This window comes from Protopterus annectens, chromosome 16.part0 (genome assembly GCF_019279795.1).
Source record: "Protopterus annectens isolate FY-2018-M chromosome 16.part0, PAN1.0, whole genome shotgun sequence".
Taxonomy (NCBI): Eukaryota; Metazoa; Chordata; order Ceratodontiformes; family Protopteridae; genus Protopterus; species Protopterus annectens.
Window position 1 is genome coordinate 14,152,060 of NC_056750.1, and position 17,643 is coordinate 14,169,702.

Below are 17,643 nucleotides of genomic sequence, written 5' to 3' on the forward strand. Positions count from 1 at the left end.
TTTAATTTAGCAAATAAATATTCATAATGCCATGAGAGAAACTTGTAGCTAAAGGCAACTGTGTATCTGGTTCTTGTGTTTCTATGGTGATAATCTGATAAGGGGGCAATAAAACAGAATACTTCTTTCTTTCTTTCTTTCAGTGTCTAAAAATATGTTTTTTGAAAGCATTCAAGCTGTTTTCTATATCTGGCAGAGGAATAAAGGCAAGACAAAAACAACAGCGCTTAGTGAAAGCAGAAGCACAGGCTGTACCATGTCTCTTAGCATAGATGACCTTCATTATAGGTCAAATAAAGCCTTTGAGTATACCTGTCAATCTGAGACAAATGTTCCTGTTAGTAGGGTTAAACTTCACTATTTGAAGATGTAAACAGTTAAGTGTTCTGGGTTGTGTTTTTTTTTTTGAGGGTTTCATTAAAACAAGAAGTTTTGTAAGATGTGACAAAAGTTCTAACGGATATAACAAGAAACAACTGTATAAAAATCAACCTGCCAAACATTAGTGCATGCATATAACACAAAAGCATATTACACATAACAGGTGGAAATAATAACTTCCTATCATAATCACAACACTTTCCATATTATCTTTGAATGTGAATGGTCTCACAGATATATATATACAAAAAAGAAAGAGTAGTGAATCATATCAAGAAATGCAGAGTGCGAATAGCTATGCTACAAAAAACACATTTGGAAAGAAATGAGTATGCAAATTTGATAAAGAATGATTTCAGGATGGTTATTCAGCGAAATACCTAGGCCAAAGGGAAAGACAGGTATTTATATTAATTGCAAGAGGGAGGAGGATCATACTGGCATTTTATATTCCACTTAAAACTGCTGTAATGGAGCTTAAGCAAATTCTGGGAGAAATAATCAGCTTTCAGCAGGGAATGTTACTTTTAGGTGGGCACTGGAATTTGATTTGTAACAGTGATGATTTATCTGTTGGGCTTAGAAAGGAAAATATAACAAAAGGGCACTTTTTGAAGAAATTTATGAAAATGTTTGGTATGGAACACGTGAAAGTAGTAGTATGATCTCAGAAAGAATTTACATATTCTCCAAGGTACAAAAGCTGGGCTAGGCTACACAGAAATTATATTTCACACGAACATGTGCATATAAGTTTTGATATGCATCCCATGACTACTTCAGATCACATTCCAAAAATAACTACAATAAAAATGCAGATAATGAAATAAACATGAGACTTGAACTTTCATACCTATCTGTTAAACAGAGAGGAATTTAAGGAATGGGTAGTGAGGGTTATTAAGGAAGACAGAAATTTCTTCAGAAAATATAGCCAGGGAGTGGGATAAAATGAAAGTATAAAAGAGAAAAATGTGGAATTAAGAAAAAGCAAACTTAGCTCTCTACAAAACTGCCTGTACTAGGAGGATTTGGGTAAGTGATGTGAAACTGTTCTGAGCATTTAATTTGAATGAAATTAATGCACAAACATTCAGAGTGACACTAGACAACATATATAATGGGGAACAAAGACACCAATGTACAAGCATATGCCTTCTGCATCTACAAACTTACTTATAACCAATTCTAAGGTTACTGCACCCTATAGAAAGGAAGAGTCCCCCCAAAACAGGAACTCTTACAGACAAAATTCAATCAAGTGTGAAAATCTATTTTCACAAACTGTTCTTTAAGCATGAACTCTACATCCCAATTACGGAAAGCAAAAAGTACACAGACATTTATGCACTACTTAACAAGAAGATTTTAAACATTCATTTTTGTCTTACAAACTGTACTTGGCTGTGGTGTGTATGTTACTAATCAATGTAATAAAATATACATAATAAAGCTGAAGAAAAAAAAAGACAGATGAAGAATGTGTGATAGGAAGCTGAAGACATGCATCAAGCTGAAGTCACTGAAATCTGAATGAAAAAACAGTAAGCAGACTGACATTTTGATATTACTTTGAATTATGTACTGGCATCAAAATACTGAACTGAAGGCTCAATGACAAAATCATAGGATTATAGCTACCACTCAAAGGCTTGCAGCTTTTACAGTTTCCCCTTACACAGAAGTTTAAAAGGCACAAACAGCAGGCAACAGCTCCAGTGTTAGATTTCTCTGTACTTATGTATGGTATCATCACACATTTTTTCTAATGTTAATCCTAGAAACATACCTTGTTTGACATTTTATATGAAAGTGCTTCCTTCACTCTTTCTGAAACATCATCCAAAAAGAAGTCTTCTGGTTTTAGAAGTACAGCATTGATTTGATCGCACAACATTTTTGCCTAGATAAAGAAAGATCAGATATAGACAATATAAAATAAGCAAATGCATATCCAAGCTTGTGCTACATAAATGATTTATAACCACTCATTTTTTTAAACTCCTTCATCAGTATATTACCGATGACTATACTCCTATCACAACATAAACAGCATCAAAGGACAAACAAAACATAAGTATAATTACACAATAAAAACTAATTAGCATTCTAAAATGTGCATGCTGATTGGATAGAAGAATCACTGTACCAATAATAAACTGACCCACAAAAAAAAAAAAAGTCCAGCCGCAAAACAAAATGAAAAGACAGAAATCCCTGTGGCTGTATCTAGTAAAACTAAAAGTTGCTGTCTCTCTATTCTCCATGCAGCCAAAAGGAGAAATTTAATTCAAAGACCTACAGAGGAAATAAAAAATACACCCTCAAAAAAACACACAGACACATACAGACACACACACACACACACACACACACACACACACACACACACACACACAGCACTGCTCATAAAGCAGAATGATAAACTGAGCAAGCCAAGAATGAGCGTACATCCCACTGTAATCAGCTAATGCATACATATGCCTGAGTATCATTAAAAAAAGTAGAACTAAATGGCCCTCCACACCAAGCAAATGTCCACATATGCATGACGGACACTCACACTACATCACAAATTCAACCCCCTAGACAGGAGAAGAGAAGATACAGGAAAGAAGCTCCTGCATACAATGGCATTATGGAAAACAAAGAATTTTCTTTTTTCAGCAATGTCATTGTACAATAGCAGCAACGCTTGCCAAGGTGTCGGCAAAGTACATTTACGTAGTGAGCTTACCATAATAGTAGAGATTTGGCTAGGGTCATTGCTGCAGTAGTAATATAGGTTCATAGGTTTATACTAGGCTATCTGCCCTAGGGCATTTATAAGCCTAGCCAGAGTGTGTTTGACTTTCGCCACCCTTTTAGATTAGTTGACTGTGCCTCTGTATATAGGTTCATAGGTTGATACTAGGCTATCTGCCCTACGGCATTTATAAGCCTAAACAAACAGCCTCTGCAAGTCCAGAACCCAGGACCATTTACACCATACATGAAACAATTTACCACTAAGCCATGCCAGATATCATGGTACTTCTGCTACGGAAGGTCCTATGTTCAGCGTGACTTCCAGAGCTTAGTGCCCTTCTGGGTGAGCACCCAGATCCATAGGAAATCAACTTATTCTCAGTATAAAGGTATCATCTGCTCTGCCTTCCTTATTTGCTTCTTGCATACAAAGCAGAGGATAGAGACATAATCTGACTCCTAGGCTTGGTTCTGTTCTACAGAGAAGGTCTAACCATGATTTACCTTTGGGGTATTCCTGCCATGGTGCACCCAGACAATTGTAATCTAGGCTACCCTAAATCCATCCAGAGCTGAAGAGGTTAAAGGTCCTGCAAAAGGGGCAGATGTAGATATCGTTAAGTAGGGAAAATGGCTAGGTATTAACACACAACCTAGGATGCCTCAAGGGAAAAGAAAGGAAGGAGGGAGGGATGTATTACTGCAACAGTGATCTGCTTCAGCATGTACTATTCATGGTAAGTTTCTTTCTGACCATATAATGTTCATCGTATGGATCACTGCTGCAGTAATAATAAGAAGTTATGTCTTACCATAACGTTCCATGTTAGTTGTCTTCTCACCTTCTTTCTTGCTGGATGGGTTCGGAGCCGAACCTCGGCTCTGACTCGACCTATACTATAGCTTGAGAGCTATTTTTACCGGCTCGAGGCAGCCCTATATCCCACAATACCATGCACTAACTACACAGATCTCGTTTGGAAGCTAAGACATAGTATAAATAATAATATTATAATAATAATATTATAATCCTCTTTCACGAGTACAGATTACCTGCTAGTAACACTAAGGATACAAGGAAAAAGATGCAACATACTGTATCTCCAGAAATGGAAGGACTCAAAACCTCGAGTCTATCCAGGCTAGGGGGCAGGTGGGAGGGACGCAAGAAAGAAGGCGAGAAGAAGACAACTAACATGGAACGTTATGGTAAGACATAACTTCTTAATGTTAAGTTGCCATTCTCACCTTCATTCTTGCTGGATGGGACAGCGTCCCTAGCATCTTAGTCCTGGGTGGCTCAATGGAACAGACTCCTGAGTACAGTGGAACCAAAATCAGCTCTATTTCTGGAGGCTAAATCAAGCTTGCAATGGGCAATAAAGGTATGTTTGGACATCCATGTAGCTGCTGCACAAATGGCATCTAGTGGTAACCGTGCTTGAAACGCCGTTGAAGTTAATAGTGCCCTGGTTGAATGAGCCTTAGGCCTAGAGGGAAGTTGCCTGTGTCTCAACTCATAGACCAAGGTAATAATAGATGTCAGCCATCTGGAAAGAGTAACCTTCGATACCGGGAGCCCTTTCTTGCCTGCAGCATAAGAGAGAAAGAGCTGGTCTGACTTTCTGAATTGTTTTGTCCTGTCTAGGTAATACCGTAATTGGCGATGAACATCTAATGAATGTAATTTTTGTTCAGCCCTGTTGGTATAGTCTGGGAAAAAGACAGGCAAATCAATGGAGTGGTTTAGATTTGCTTCCGATAACACTTTTGGTAGGAAGGAAGGGTTTGTTCTGAGAGTTACCCTATCTTTATGAAAAACCAAATAAGGAGGACGGACAGACAAGGCTTGAAGTTCCGATACCCTTCTGGCAGATGTTATAGGTACTAAAAACAGCGTTTTCCAAGAAAGAAGTTTGAGGGAGCAAGAAGCTGCAGGTTCAAAAGGGGGCAGAATTAGTGAGGTTAGAACTAAATTCAAATCCTATTGTGGGTGTGGATCTTTGACTGGAGGTTTGAGCAAAAAGATGCCCTTGAGAAAGGCTTTACAGAGTTTGAGTGACATAATATTTGCTTCTGAGAGTCCAACATGAAAATTAGCAATGGCCGCTAATTGTACCCTGATAGTGGCCGATGATGACCCTGAATGAAAAAGCTCTGCCAGAAAGTCTAGAACCTCATGAATAGGTGCATGGAAAGGATCTAAGGATCTAGTTTGTGCCCAGTGTGAAAAACACTTCCATTTACTCGCATAAGTCTTCCTAGTATTGGACTTATGGGAAGCCAGAATGATATCACGAACAGGAGGAGAAATAAGGGGAAGCCTGGCTATGGCTGGAAGTGGAGCAACCAAGCTGTGAGGTTGATGGAATGTAGAGACTGATGCAGCTTGCCCGTGAGGTGGGTCAACAGATCCAGAAGGGGTTCCAGATACCAAGGCTGTTCCAGTAGGTATTTGTGCAGGAACGAGAGCCAAACTTGTCGAGGCCAAAACGGGGCAATGAGGATCATTTTGGATCTCAATGCAGTTGCTTTCTGAATTAATTGCGGGATCAATGGAAAGGGAGGAAAGGCATAAAGAAGACCCCGGGGCCAAACGTGAACAAGAGCATCTCTGAGGGGTTGGCCTGGTAGAGGAGAAAGTGTGAAGAAGTCGAGGCACTTGCTGTTTTGGGGAGTTGCGAAAAGGTCGCAGCAAGGCTGGTCCCACTTCCGAAAAATTCCATCCGCTACCGCTTGATTTAGAGACCACTCGTGAGGCATGAGGATAGTTCTGCTCAATCTGTCTGCTATGACGTTGGACTTCCCGGGGATGTGCGTTGCTATCAGAAACCGTTGAGATGAAATCGCCCATTGCCAAAGTCTGAGTGCTTCTCAACAGAGGGGTAGGACCTTATTCCGCCCTGCTTGTTTAAGTACCACACCACAGACATATTGTCCGTTTGAATTGCTATAGTCCCCGTGGGAAGAGAGCACTGAAGGGCTTGCAACGTCAAAAGCACCACCCTCATCTCCAGGACATTTATGTGCAGGTGGCATTCTGACTGTTGCCAAGTGCCCTGGACTGTCCTGCCGTGATAATGCCCCCCCACCCGATCAGGGAGGCATCCGTTGTGACAGTGGCAACTGGAGGGGGGAGAACAAAGGGTCTGCCCTGAAAAAGATGAGGGGAAACCATCCACCAGGAGAGATGTTTCTTGCAAGATGGGGTTATCAAAATGTTGTGGGTCATTGGTAGCTGTTGAAAGGACCACTGAGAAAACAGCATCCACTGAAGGAGCCTCATGTGGAAGCGGGCTAATGGAAGTAGAAGAATCGCTGCCGCCATGAGGCCCAACACTTTCAATACTAGCTTGACTTGGACTCTGTTGGGCTGAAACAGGAGCTGAACATTCCGCCTTATGTCTGTCACTCTCTGAGGTGGTAATGTTGCAGACATTTCTGTGGTGTTTAATACGGTGCCTATAAAGTTTATACATTGACAAGGCGACAAGGAGGGCTTTGCAAAATTTATAGAAATACTCAGACTGTTGCAAAGTTGAATAGTGTAATCCCTGGCCAATATGAGATCCTGTTTGGTGGTAGCGGAAATGAGCCAGTCGTCTAAGTATGGAAACACCTGGAATCCTTTCTGTCTCAGGTGAGCCGTGACCACTGCCAAACATTTGGTGAACACCCGGGGGGCTGTGGTGAGACCAAAGGGCAGGGCCCTGAATTGAAAATGACTGACTCCCAGCCGGAAGCGGAGAAACCTCCTGGAGCGCCTGTGTATTTTTATATGGTAGTACGTGTCCTGGAGGTCTAATGAGCACATCCAGTTGTCTCTGCCCAAAAAGGGTAGAATGGACTGCAGTGTTACCATCCGAAATTTTGTCTTTAGTACAGAGTTGTTTAACCTGCTGAGGTCCAAAATGGGTCTCCATTCTCCTGTCTTTTTTGGTACCAAAAAGAATCTGGAGTAGATACCGGATCCTAGCTGATCTGCTGGGACTGCCTGGATGACTCTTTTTTCTAACAGCTTTTTTATTTCTAGCTGAGCCTGACCCCTTTGTGAGGGTGGTACGTCTGGGTAGGGGTTTTGGCGGTTGTACCAGAGGGAAAGTGAAAGGGATTTTGTAACCCTCGGATATGATCTTCTGTACCCATGTGTCTTGGGAGAGGGATTGCCAGGCTTCCGGGTACAGAGATAATCTTCCCCTGACTGTCTCCAAAGGCGGACAGTCGGGCAGCTTCTCAGGGATGCTGAAAGAGTTGGTCAGGGAAAGATTCCCTGGAACCCTGGTTCTGTGGACCCCCTTTGCCCCTGGGGCGGCATCTGTTATTATTCCCCCCTCTGCCTCAAGGGGTAAATTCACCACGTGCGGCAGGCGCGACTCCCTGTGGTTTGCGGAACCACATCTTTCCACCCTTCTGTCCCTTATGATAAGGTCTAGAAGGTGTGGAAAAACGGACTCCCACGGCAGAGAGAGTCTTACCATCTTGCTCGCATCTGGTGAGGGTATTCTTCACCTGAGGTCCAAACAATTCCGAACCGTCAAAGGGGGTGTTGGTGAAGGACGCCTTGAAGGGATCGGCAAAGTTACAGAGTCGCATCCAAGCGTGACGTCTCAACCCAACGCCTGTGCCAGCGGCCCTACTCGCTCCATCGGCTGCATAAGAGATGAGCCGCATGGAGGAGTTAACAATGGAGTTCAGGGTAGCCAGCTGAGAGTTTATTTTGTCCTTAAACCCCACAGCAGAAGGATCCTGTACCGTTTCACCCAGCTCTTTGAGCAAGTCTCTCTGAAGGCGGGTGAAATGACATAAATAGTTCAGCAATCGCATAGAAAAGGTCGCTGAAGCAAAGGTCCACTTGCCGTACCTGTCCATGGTCCTGGACTCTTTGTTAGGAGGATGAACAGATACAGAAGGATCAGCCAATTCCTTCTTAGTGGCTGCTGCTACCACCATAGCATCAACTGAAACACCTTTGGTGAGAAAGGATTTGTCATCTGGTGCAGAAATAAATTTAGAAGGCCTCCTAGGGGTAGGTTCCATTGAATCAGGAGCTGCCCACGCCTTTATAGCCACTACCTCCATTAGTGGGTCGAAAGGGGGAAACACCCAGGAGGTGGAAGGGTGAGATCCAGAGGCGTCAAGGTAAACCGACTCGTCCTCGGAAGGTTTGAGAGTGGACCAATTTCCCCTCTGTCTTAGGATCTCCAGGATGTCTGAAAAGGAGACATCCTCAGAGGGGGATCTGGGGGAACCTTCCGACTCATCCAAGTTGGTGTCCGACATGACAGACTCGGGGAGTCTATGTGCTTCCTCTTGCACTTTCTTTTCCTAGGGGGTTCCCCTGAAACTTCAGGGGAGCCCTCGGAAGAGGAGAAGACACCCAAGGAGGGTACCCTACGCTTTGGATCTCTGCTGTCAGGTGAAGGAGGATGGCCAGAGACCATAACAGGCACTACAGAGGGAGGAGCCGCAGAACTTAACCTTGGAGTGGACACTGGGTCCAGCGCACTCCTCATCACCTCGAAGGCTCCCTTATCAGATACCAAAGGTAGCCCCGGCTCCGAAGAGACTGGAACCGCCCCCGGAACCGACAGAGAAGGCTCCGAGAATGATGTCGGGGCCGAACTAACCAGAGCTGAAGCTCCGAGAGGGAGAGCGGGGTCGGACAAGGGTCCGATGCCACTCGCCCCCTCGGAGCAGACAATGGAGTCTCGGCGCCCGGACCTCTCCACAGATGGAACCAATGAAGAGGTCGGAGCCGACGACACCGGAGCCGAAGGAGGAAGTATCGGCTCCGACACGGGCAAGGTCACGGTTCAGACAAGCTCCGGCTCCGAACTCGAGAGATGAGTCGGAGGAGGAATGGATAGCTGTACCGAAGGAGCCACAGTCTGGTGAGATGGGCTCTGGAGCATTTGGGCCAGCACCTGAGATTTTATGAGTCTACTGACCACCCTCTCGATGTCGTGATCGGAGAGCCTGGATGACCTCGATGAATGAGTCCTATGACTCCGCTCCGATAGGAGAGGGGACCTCGGAGCTGATCTAATGGACTCTAGCAAAGTGGACCAAGAGCGCTTGCACGCTGGGGTCGGCTCTGATGATGGTTTCGGAGCGGAAACCACTTTGCTCGCCTCGGAGCCAGACGGAACCGAGGTCGGAGCCATCTCGATAACGCCATCCCTCGGCTCAGAAACTGGAGCCGAGGGTTTGGCGGTTTTTGACGACTTCCCCGAGCCAGACTTGGATGGGGAGTCATCAGGCTTTAACAAGCCCCTTAGGATGAGCTTGTTGCGCCTTTCCTGCAGGACTCTTGAACTAAATCCGTGACAAACGGAACAAGAGTCCTGCAGGTGTAAAGGCCCCAAGCAATAGACACAAGAAGTGTGACAGTCTGTCAGAGACCTTTTCTGACAGCACGAGTCACACTTCTTGAGTCCCGAAACCTTAGGGTCCTTTGACATCCTGACAAAAAAGGAAAGGAACACAGTCAGTCCACACACACACTTATTTAAGTTAAAGGGAAGTGACTAAAAACACACACTGAAAGGGGTGGGGGAAAACTAAAGAAAAGCCCGCAGGCCCAAGATAAAAAACTAACTAAAGAAGGGGAAAAAGGGCTAACGAAAGGGTAAGGCAGTTAGAAGGGACCTAAAAAAAAGGTAAGTAACTGGAAAAAAACTACTGAGACTGAATATATATATATATGAAAAAATCACTTACTGACCAGAGCCGGTAAAAATAGACTACCTCGTAGCGAAGCAGCAAACGAGATCTGGGGAGTTAGCGCATGGTATTGTGGAATATATGGCTGCCTCGAGCCGGTAAAAATAGCTCTCGAGCTATAGTATAGGCCGAGTCGGAGCCGAGGTTCAGCTCCGAACCCATCCAGCAAGAATGAAGGCGAGAATGACAACTTAACATTAACGCATATGAAGAATCCCTTCTTTGTGACTGTAAAATGTTCATTGTATGGATCACTGCTGCAGCAATAATAACGCATATGAAGAATCCCTTCTTTGTGATCATATAATGTTTATCATATGGATCACTACTGCAGTACTAACGCATATGAAGAATCCCTTCTTTGTGATCATATAATGTTTATCATATGGATCACTACTGCAGTACTAACGCATATGAAGAATCCCTTCTTTGTGATCATATAATGTTTATCATATGGATCACTACTGCAGTACTAACGCATATGAAGAATCCCTTCTTTGTAACTGTATACTGTTCACTGTATGGATCACTGCTGCAGTAATAATAATGCATATGAATAATCCCTATTTGTTTTTGTATAATGTTCACTGTAAGGATCACTGCTGCAGTAATAATAATGCATATGAAGAATCCCTTCTTTATGACTGTATAATGTTCATTGTATGGATCACTGCTGCACTAATAATAACGCATATGAAGAATCCCTTCTTTGTGACTGTGTAACATTCATTGTATGGAGCACTGCTGCAGTAATAATAACGCACATGAAGAATCCCTTCTTTGTGACTATAAAATGTTCATTGCACGGATCACTGCTGCAGTAATAATAACGCATATGAAGAATCCCTTCTTTGTGACTGTAAAACGTTCATTGTATGGATTCACTGCTGCAGTAACAATAACACATATGAAGAATCCCTTCTTTGTGACTGTAAAACATTCATTGTATGGATCACTGCTGCAGTAACAACAACACATATGAAGAATCCCTTCTTTGTGACCGTATACTGTTCATTGTATGGATCACTGCTGCACTAATAATAACGCATATGAAGAATCCCTTCACCGTATACTGTTCATTGTATGGATCACTGCTGCAGTAATAATAACGCATATGAAGAATCCCTTCTTTGTGACTGTAAAATATTCATTGTATGGATCACTGCTGCAGTAATAACGCATATGAAGAATTCCTTCTTTGTGACTGTATAATGTTCATTGTGTGGATCACCGCTGCAGGAATAATAACAAATATGAAGAATCCCAGAGCTACGGAGCTGGGTGCAGGTTCTTTTCCTGTAGTAGGTTGCAGAAAGCCCTGCAAAATAGCAATAGCTACTCCTGGTCTACTTGTAGATATGATGGCCAGTTTGTAGGGGTTTGGAAACACGTGGAATGAGGATGAAGATGCTGCCTCTAGTATAGCTTACATTTTGAATGCTATTGAAACAATTATTGCAGTGGCTGCACCTCTTGGTAATATGTGACCGGACATAGCATTCACGTTTCTTGTTATGACTGATAACAAATGTATATGTGCTGTGCAGAGGAAAATAGGCACTGCAGAGGTGTAAACAGATTCCAGTGATGCTCAGGGATAAAAATTATATTTTTAATTAAAAATACCACATGACACCGAACGAACAAAACAAAGTAAGCAATACCACAATTTTTTTAGGCCCCCCCCCCAATAAAAAGTGACTGTAAACACATTTTTTGAACAGTTAATTCTACTGATACATGCACATAAGATACAGAAACCAAGAAAGCAGCAGCTAGAATACACAGCTTAGGACACGACTGAATGTTTGCAACAAGAGACAGGAAGCCTAACTTTTACTTGTACTCTCATGATAAAAACTTTGTTCTGTGTCATAAATACATGAAACGGACTCCCACTTCAGAAAATGGAAGCTTTTCAAAGTGGGATTTGACTGAACTCTGACACCATTTACAGTTCCCATATCAATAATGAGCCACTACTCCATGGTAAGTTTATTGGGCTTCATCTTCAGAGCAGGAATGCCAAGTTAATCTTTCTTCACAAAAAGCAATCACAATCGGAGGACATTTAACATTCACTTCTTTTGCTGATACCAAGTTAGCTTCATCTGAATCTTCCCATTTCATAAGGAACACTAACACACCACTGCCGTCAGTGGCACCAATTACAGGTTCTGGCTCTAGACCTCGAGCAAACCCACATGGCTTGTCAGGCACTTTTTTTCTTTTTCTTGCTTCTATCATCATCAGACTCACTATCAGACAAATCATTTTGTTTGGCAGCATCAGTTTTTCCTTGCCAGCTTTTTGAGAGTTGAAAAATGGGTCAATCATCTCTGGACAGTCCAAATTCTTTTCTGGCTCCTATGCGTTGTCTGCATCTGTAAACCCTTTCTACTTTTAGTATTCAGCTTTTCCATTCACGACTCTCCACAACAAATTCTTCCAGCTCAGTATCCTCATACTTCTTGGTCTTGCCATTCTGTTTCTTTCCCATGGCGTGCTAGAAGAGTTGAAATGCAAGTTCTTCACAACTGTATTGTTCGTGTATATGCACAGTCCTAGCTATTTACAGATATCTGCATGGAAACTGGCTTCCTTTCCCCTCTAGATGCAAAAGATTCAGAGTTGATCTAAAACTCGTATGTTTGTTATTCTGTCTCGACAATACATGTGCTGCTATGCATGTCCAATGAATGCAAAATCCCTCCTGCTATGGTTTGTGAATTTATGGAAAAGGCTGCAACTGAAAGATTGTTTTAAAATAATTGTTAATGACTATTTTAGGCATAAAGGAAAGGTTAATTCATATTATGGCCTTCTGCTTGTGAACAATAAGGAACAGCTCCTTGCACATGGAACCCGCACTCATTGCCGGCCTTAGGCATAGGCCAACTAGGCGGCCGCCTAGGGCGCCATTCTAGCAGGGGCGCTTTTCCAGTATTTATCTGGTGTAGGTATACTAGGATTGGGGCACCAGGTGGTGTGGTAGGGGGCACCGTGGAGCCCTTTTGCCTAGGGCACCAGTTGATCTTGGGCCGCTCCTGCCCGCACTTCAGCAGTTCATCCAGCGGACATGATCCCAAGCAGTAGAGCTTGGTTTCCAAGTCAAATACTTGAGTGGTGCAGTAGATGCTGCTTAAAAAGGGGCACTAGTCAGCTTTCTAAGAAACAAAAGTCCAATCTGATGAAGAAAAGTCCCTTTTAGCTGGTCTCAAATGTAACACCTTCCTCAGGAATTGTTTAACTGGTAACAGAGAAGTGAGCAGGAGGTCGATATGCATGCAAAATGAAAATACTATAGAGTGCAGTCCTGACTTGTACAAATTTGACATGTACTGCGGAATCAAGGACACTGAGGCTGAAAACAGATCCTGACTTCTCCTTTGGCACCATAGAAGAAACGTCTACCTTTTAGCTAGGCAAGATGTCCTTGTTACAGGCTTCTTATCTTTCCATATGATGTTAATTACACTCTCTAAAAAGTAGCAGCGTCAAGCATCCATGCTGTGAAGCTGAATATCCTCAGGGTTGGGTGTATCAAAGATCTCTTGAGCAGAATCAAGAGATTCACATGCCGAAAAAGACTGAATGATTTCTCCCTTGCCATCTATACTAAAAGACAGAAACAATGCTTCCTATGCCAAGAAGGTGCATCTCTGGCTCCTTCTTTATTTTCTAAATCACCCTGACAAGTAGGGGAATCAGAGGAAAAGAATACAGAAGCAGACCTGACCAACTGAATGAGATGGCATCCACTGCCTAACTTTGTGAGCTACTTTGCAGAAGAATTTCTTTAGCTTTAGGGTTTAATTATTGGGAGCTATAAATACTGCTGCACTGGATTTGGGGATTTTAGTTTGGATTTCTTCATATAAGGCTTGGATACTGCCACTGTAATTTTGATCTTATTCTATTACATTTTACTTTATCTTCATTTTTTTTGAGTTTCAAAAGTTCTTGACTAGGTTTTACTTAAATCATTTTACTTTCATTGATTGCAGAGGAATTAAATCTAACTAATTTGTGAGAGGAACTGAAAGCAGGATTTCTTATTTAGAGGAAGCAGAGCATGAAAGGGTTTAATCAGTGGGATCTGTAAGTGCTCTCAAACTACTGCTGCTGTGAAACTGCATTGGATTTTAACTTGGATGTTTTCATTTAAGGTTTGGATACTTCCATCATTTCTTGATTTTTGCTCAAACTCGATTACAGTTTGTTTTATTTAAAATTTTTGTTTTATCTTACTTATTTTTCTAGAAGTTTTAAAATCTGGCTAGGGTTAGTTAGAAAAAAACCTTTCCCATTCATTGACTGCAAAGGGATTAAATCTAGCTAACTTGTGAAAGGAGCTGTGAGGAGTATGATTTTTTTATTTTGGGGGGGTAAGCAGAACAGAGAATGGCTTAATCACTGGGAGCTGCAAGTGCTCCGAGACCACTGCTGCTGTAACTGCATTGTATTTTGGATTGGATCTCTTCATTTATGTTTTGTATACTTCCATTATTTCTTGATTTTTTGCTTACTTGCACTCGGTTACAGTTTGTTTTATTTTAAAATTCTGTTCTGCAAATTTTTTTTCATGGAGTTTTAAAAGTTCTTGCCTAGGGTCAGTTGGAAAGAAATTATTTTGCTGACATAGGAGTTGACAGCTCCTACAGTAAATCTGACTTTGTAGGCTTCTCCCAGTCTCATTTCATCTTATTCTACTACTAGGAACTAAAAGATTAAACAAGGAAGGCCATCCTTGTAAATTGTTAAAGCTTGAGTTATTCTGTTTCACACTGTAATACAAATATTAATCCTTTTTATCTTACTTTTAAAAATCCAGAATATCTATGATGAGAGAGAGTGCAGGAACCAGTTCTCAAGAATCAGCTTCAAGTTAGTGCTTCTGTTTGCTCCTGGTGAGAGAAATCGCAGAGGAACATTAATTCCTAGTCTTCCTAAACATTAACAGTCAATGGAAAACCCAAGAATCAGCTTTAAGTTAGTGCTTCTGTTTGCTCCTGGTGAGAGAAATCGCAGAGGAACATTAATTCCTACTCTTCCTAAACATTAACAGTCACTGGAAAACCCAAGAATTGCTTCTTAAGAGCCAGCTTGGGATTAAAGGTACTGCCTTGCAGAGGGACATTGATTTCTGCTGGTCTCTGATTGGACAGTGTGTCTGGAACTTCCCTGATTGGTCTGGTTAAGGTTTTGGTGAGAACCTTTTAAAGACCTTTATGCAGCTTGGTCATCTGCTGTGTCGAGCTGCTATACATTCTATCCATGTCTTGGCAGACACAATTATTTCTTTTCACTAAATTCTGCTAGATTAGCCACCATTTAACCTAAGAATATCACACTAAATACTTCATCCATAAACCATCAGGTTGTACTATAATAGGCTCCCTCCAACCCTTCAGTACTGTGATGAACTACACTCCTCCACCCTCTGGCAACATGGTTCAACAGTCTTTACTCACTTCACCTGTGAACAGCTGATCACATTAGGTGTTCTAAGGCAGTGTAGCAACTGCCTTATGCTTACTAACTGTTCACTGTTTCTACCAGTTGATAGTACAACCGGAGAGAGATGTAAATAATTAAGAAATATGGAAGTAAACTCTTGCATCATCTTACTATCAGTAAGCAGAATATTTCCACAAAATCACATCAATCATAGCATGCCACTAGTCCTATAACTCATGTTGAGGCTGTAGACAAAAACATACTCTAAAAGATATCATTATCCTGTACACAAGGCAAAGTACAGTTGTGTAAGTAAACTTTCCATAAGAGTGGATCTTCGAATAATCACTGCTGCAGTAGCCTCAGCTATATGGGACATATCCTACGCAGGATATAACAGCTTTCCAGCTTCCAAGGGTTCAAGGGCACTCTCTACATGCCCGGACTATTATTCAGCTCAAGCTGAGTTGAAGTACAAGAGTGGTTTGGGATAGAAACCCTTCAGAGTTTTCATGCCAAGTGAGGGATGGAGGCTACAGCACTGAAAAGGACAATGCTAAGAAACTAAAGTTATAAGTCCTCAACCCGGCAACAAAAATATACACAAATAAAGAGGAAGGGAGAGGCTACTGCAGAAGTGATCATTCAGACATCTACTATTATAGTAAGTTTACTTACACAACTGTCCTCAGTGTTGCAATAGCCTTATATATATGGGTAGATTATCATAGCTGAAAATAACTGGGAGGTGGAAGGAGAAGGGTCCAGAAGCCCCAGGAGAATGGTCCTAGCAAACTGTCCTAGACCTGAAAAAGGAATCTAGTTTGTAGTGCTTTGTAAAGGTATGTATAGAGGACCATGTGCTGCTTTTAGAAAACGTCCAGAATCTAACCATTTCCAAAAACCACAGATGAAGCCAAGGCCCTGGAAGAATGACCCTTGACCCTACCTGGAACTGCCTCATTGTAGTTGGTATAACAAAAAGTAATAGCGTAAGACAACCTTTGGAAATAGTATAATTTGACACAGGTTGTCCTTTCTTTTTCCATTCATAAACAACTGATTAGAGTTTCTAAAGGATTTTGTTCTGTCAAGATAGTATCAGTTCTGTATGTAGATATCCAAGCTATGGCGTATCTTTTCTCCCTAATTTTTTAGGTTCTGGAAAGAAGACAGGAAGATAAATACCTTGGATCAAAGTAAACAGATATCACTTTAGTTATAACTGAAGGATTACTTCTCAAGGAAACCCTATTTTTGTGGAAAATAAGAAAGCTGACTCACCATAAGTGCTTGCAACTCAGATACTCTTGTTACAGAGGTCAGAGCAATCAGTAATCCTGTTTTACATGTTAAGAACCTCAAGTTAGACTAATAAACTGATTCAAAAGGAGCAAGAGGTAGTTTTTCCAAAACAAAATTAAGACCTCAGAGACGCCACCAGTTTCCTAGCAGGCTTGGTATGCAACACCTCTTCAAAAACATTTTCACACAAGATGAAGGAGAAGGAGCCATGGGCAGACATGCTGAAATAGCCAACAAATGAAACCTGATGGAGGAGTAAGATAGGCCAGAGGACAGTAACTCACACAAATAATTTAGAACCAGACGGATTAGCCCCGAAAGGGTGTTGGTTCTTGTCTTTTTTTTTTTTTTTTTTTAACGAAGGAACACCTTTATTTAATTATGACTTATGACACAGGCAATCATATATTTATATGAATGAAAATAAACCATACTGGCATATTTTCAGTTGCAAACATTATATATCACTTATAATCTTCTGTATAGTCATTGTCTGTCAAACATTACATAGATCATTCAATTCCTGCCTTCCCTTAAACCTCATTCTGCTCCAAAACATTATTTTACATGTACTGTTCCCACAATCTCCATTTTTCTATGTAATTTGCCCCTATCCTTTTCCAAAGATCCTACTTCCCATTATTTTATCTCTATTACTATATTTACGACTTCTAGCATGGTTGGCTTACACTTCAATTTCAATTTTCTAGTAAAGGCTTTTTTGCCAGCCAGCAGAATTCAACAATAAGCAATTAAAATTTGTATCATAGCTCAAAAAAGTAATTTCCTTAGTTTCACCAATTTGCTCACCCAGTATTTCTGACAGTAGTCTGCGGGGGATTTTTAAAGTCTGCCAAATTATTATACTCCCAAAAAAAATGTTCCCAATTGCCTTTCTTCCCCATTACACCTCTAATATTTGCACTCTACCAGATGAAAAATTCTTAGCAGTTTGCTTGGAGTATAAAATATCTATGCAAAAACATCCAAGCATATATCCTAAATCTTCGAGACTTTGTTGCATTT

General features: G+C 41.6%; 1 protein-coding gene and 1 pseudogene across 2 annotated transcripts in view; both read right to left on the bottom strand.

Moving 5' to 3' along the window:
- AK8 (adenylate kinase 8) overlaps positions 1–17,643 on the bottom strand; it is a 2,747,949-nt gene that overhangs the window by 2,333,242 nt on the left and 397,064 nt on the right. For both annotated transcript variants that reach the window (XM_044058631.1, XM_044058632.1), the window contains exon 4: positions 2,171–2,284. In XM_044058631.1, coding sequence (XP_043914566.1) covers positions 2,171–2,284 — 114 coding nt within the window. The remainder of the gene's footprint in view (positions 1–2,170; positions 2,285–17,643) is intronic.
- Positions 11,848–12,352, bottom strand: LOC122790931 (annotated as a pseudogene).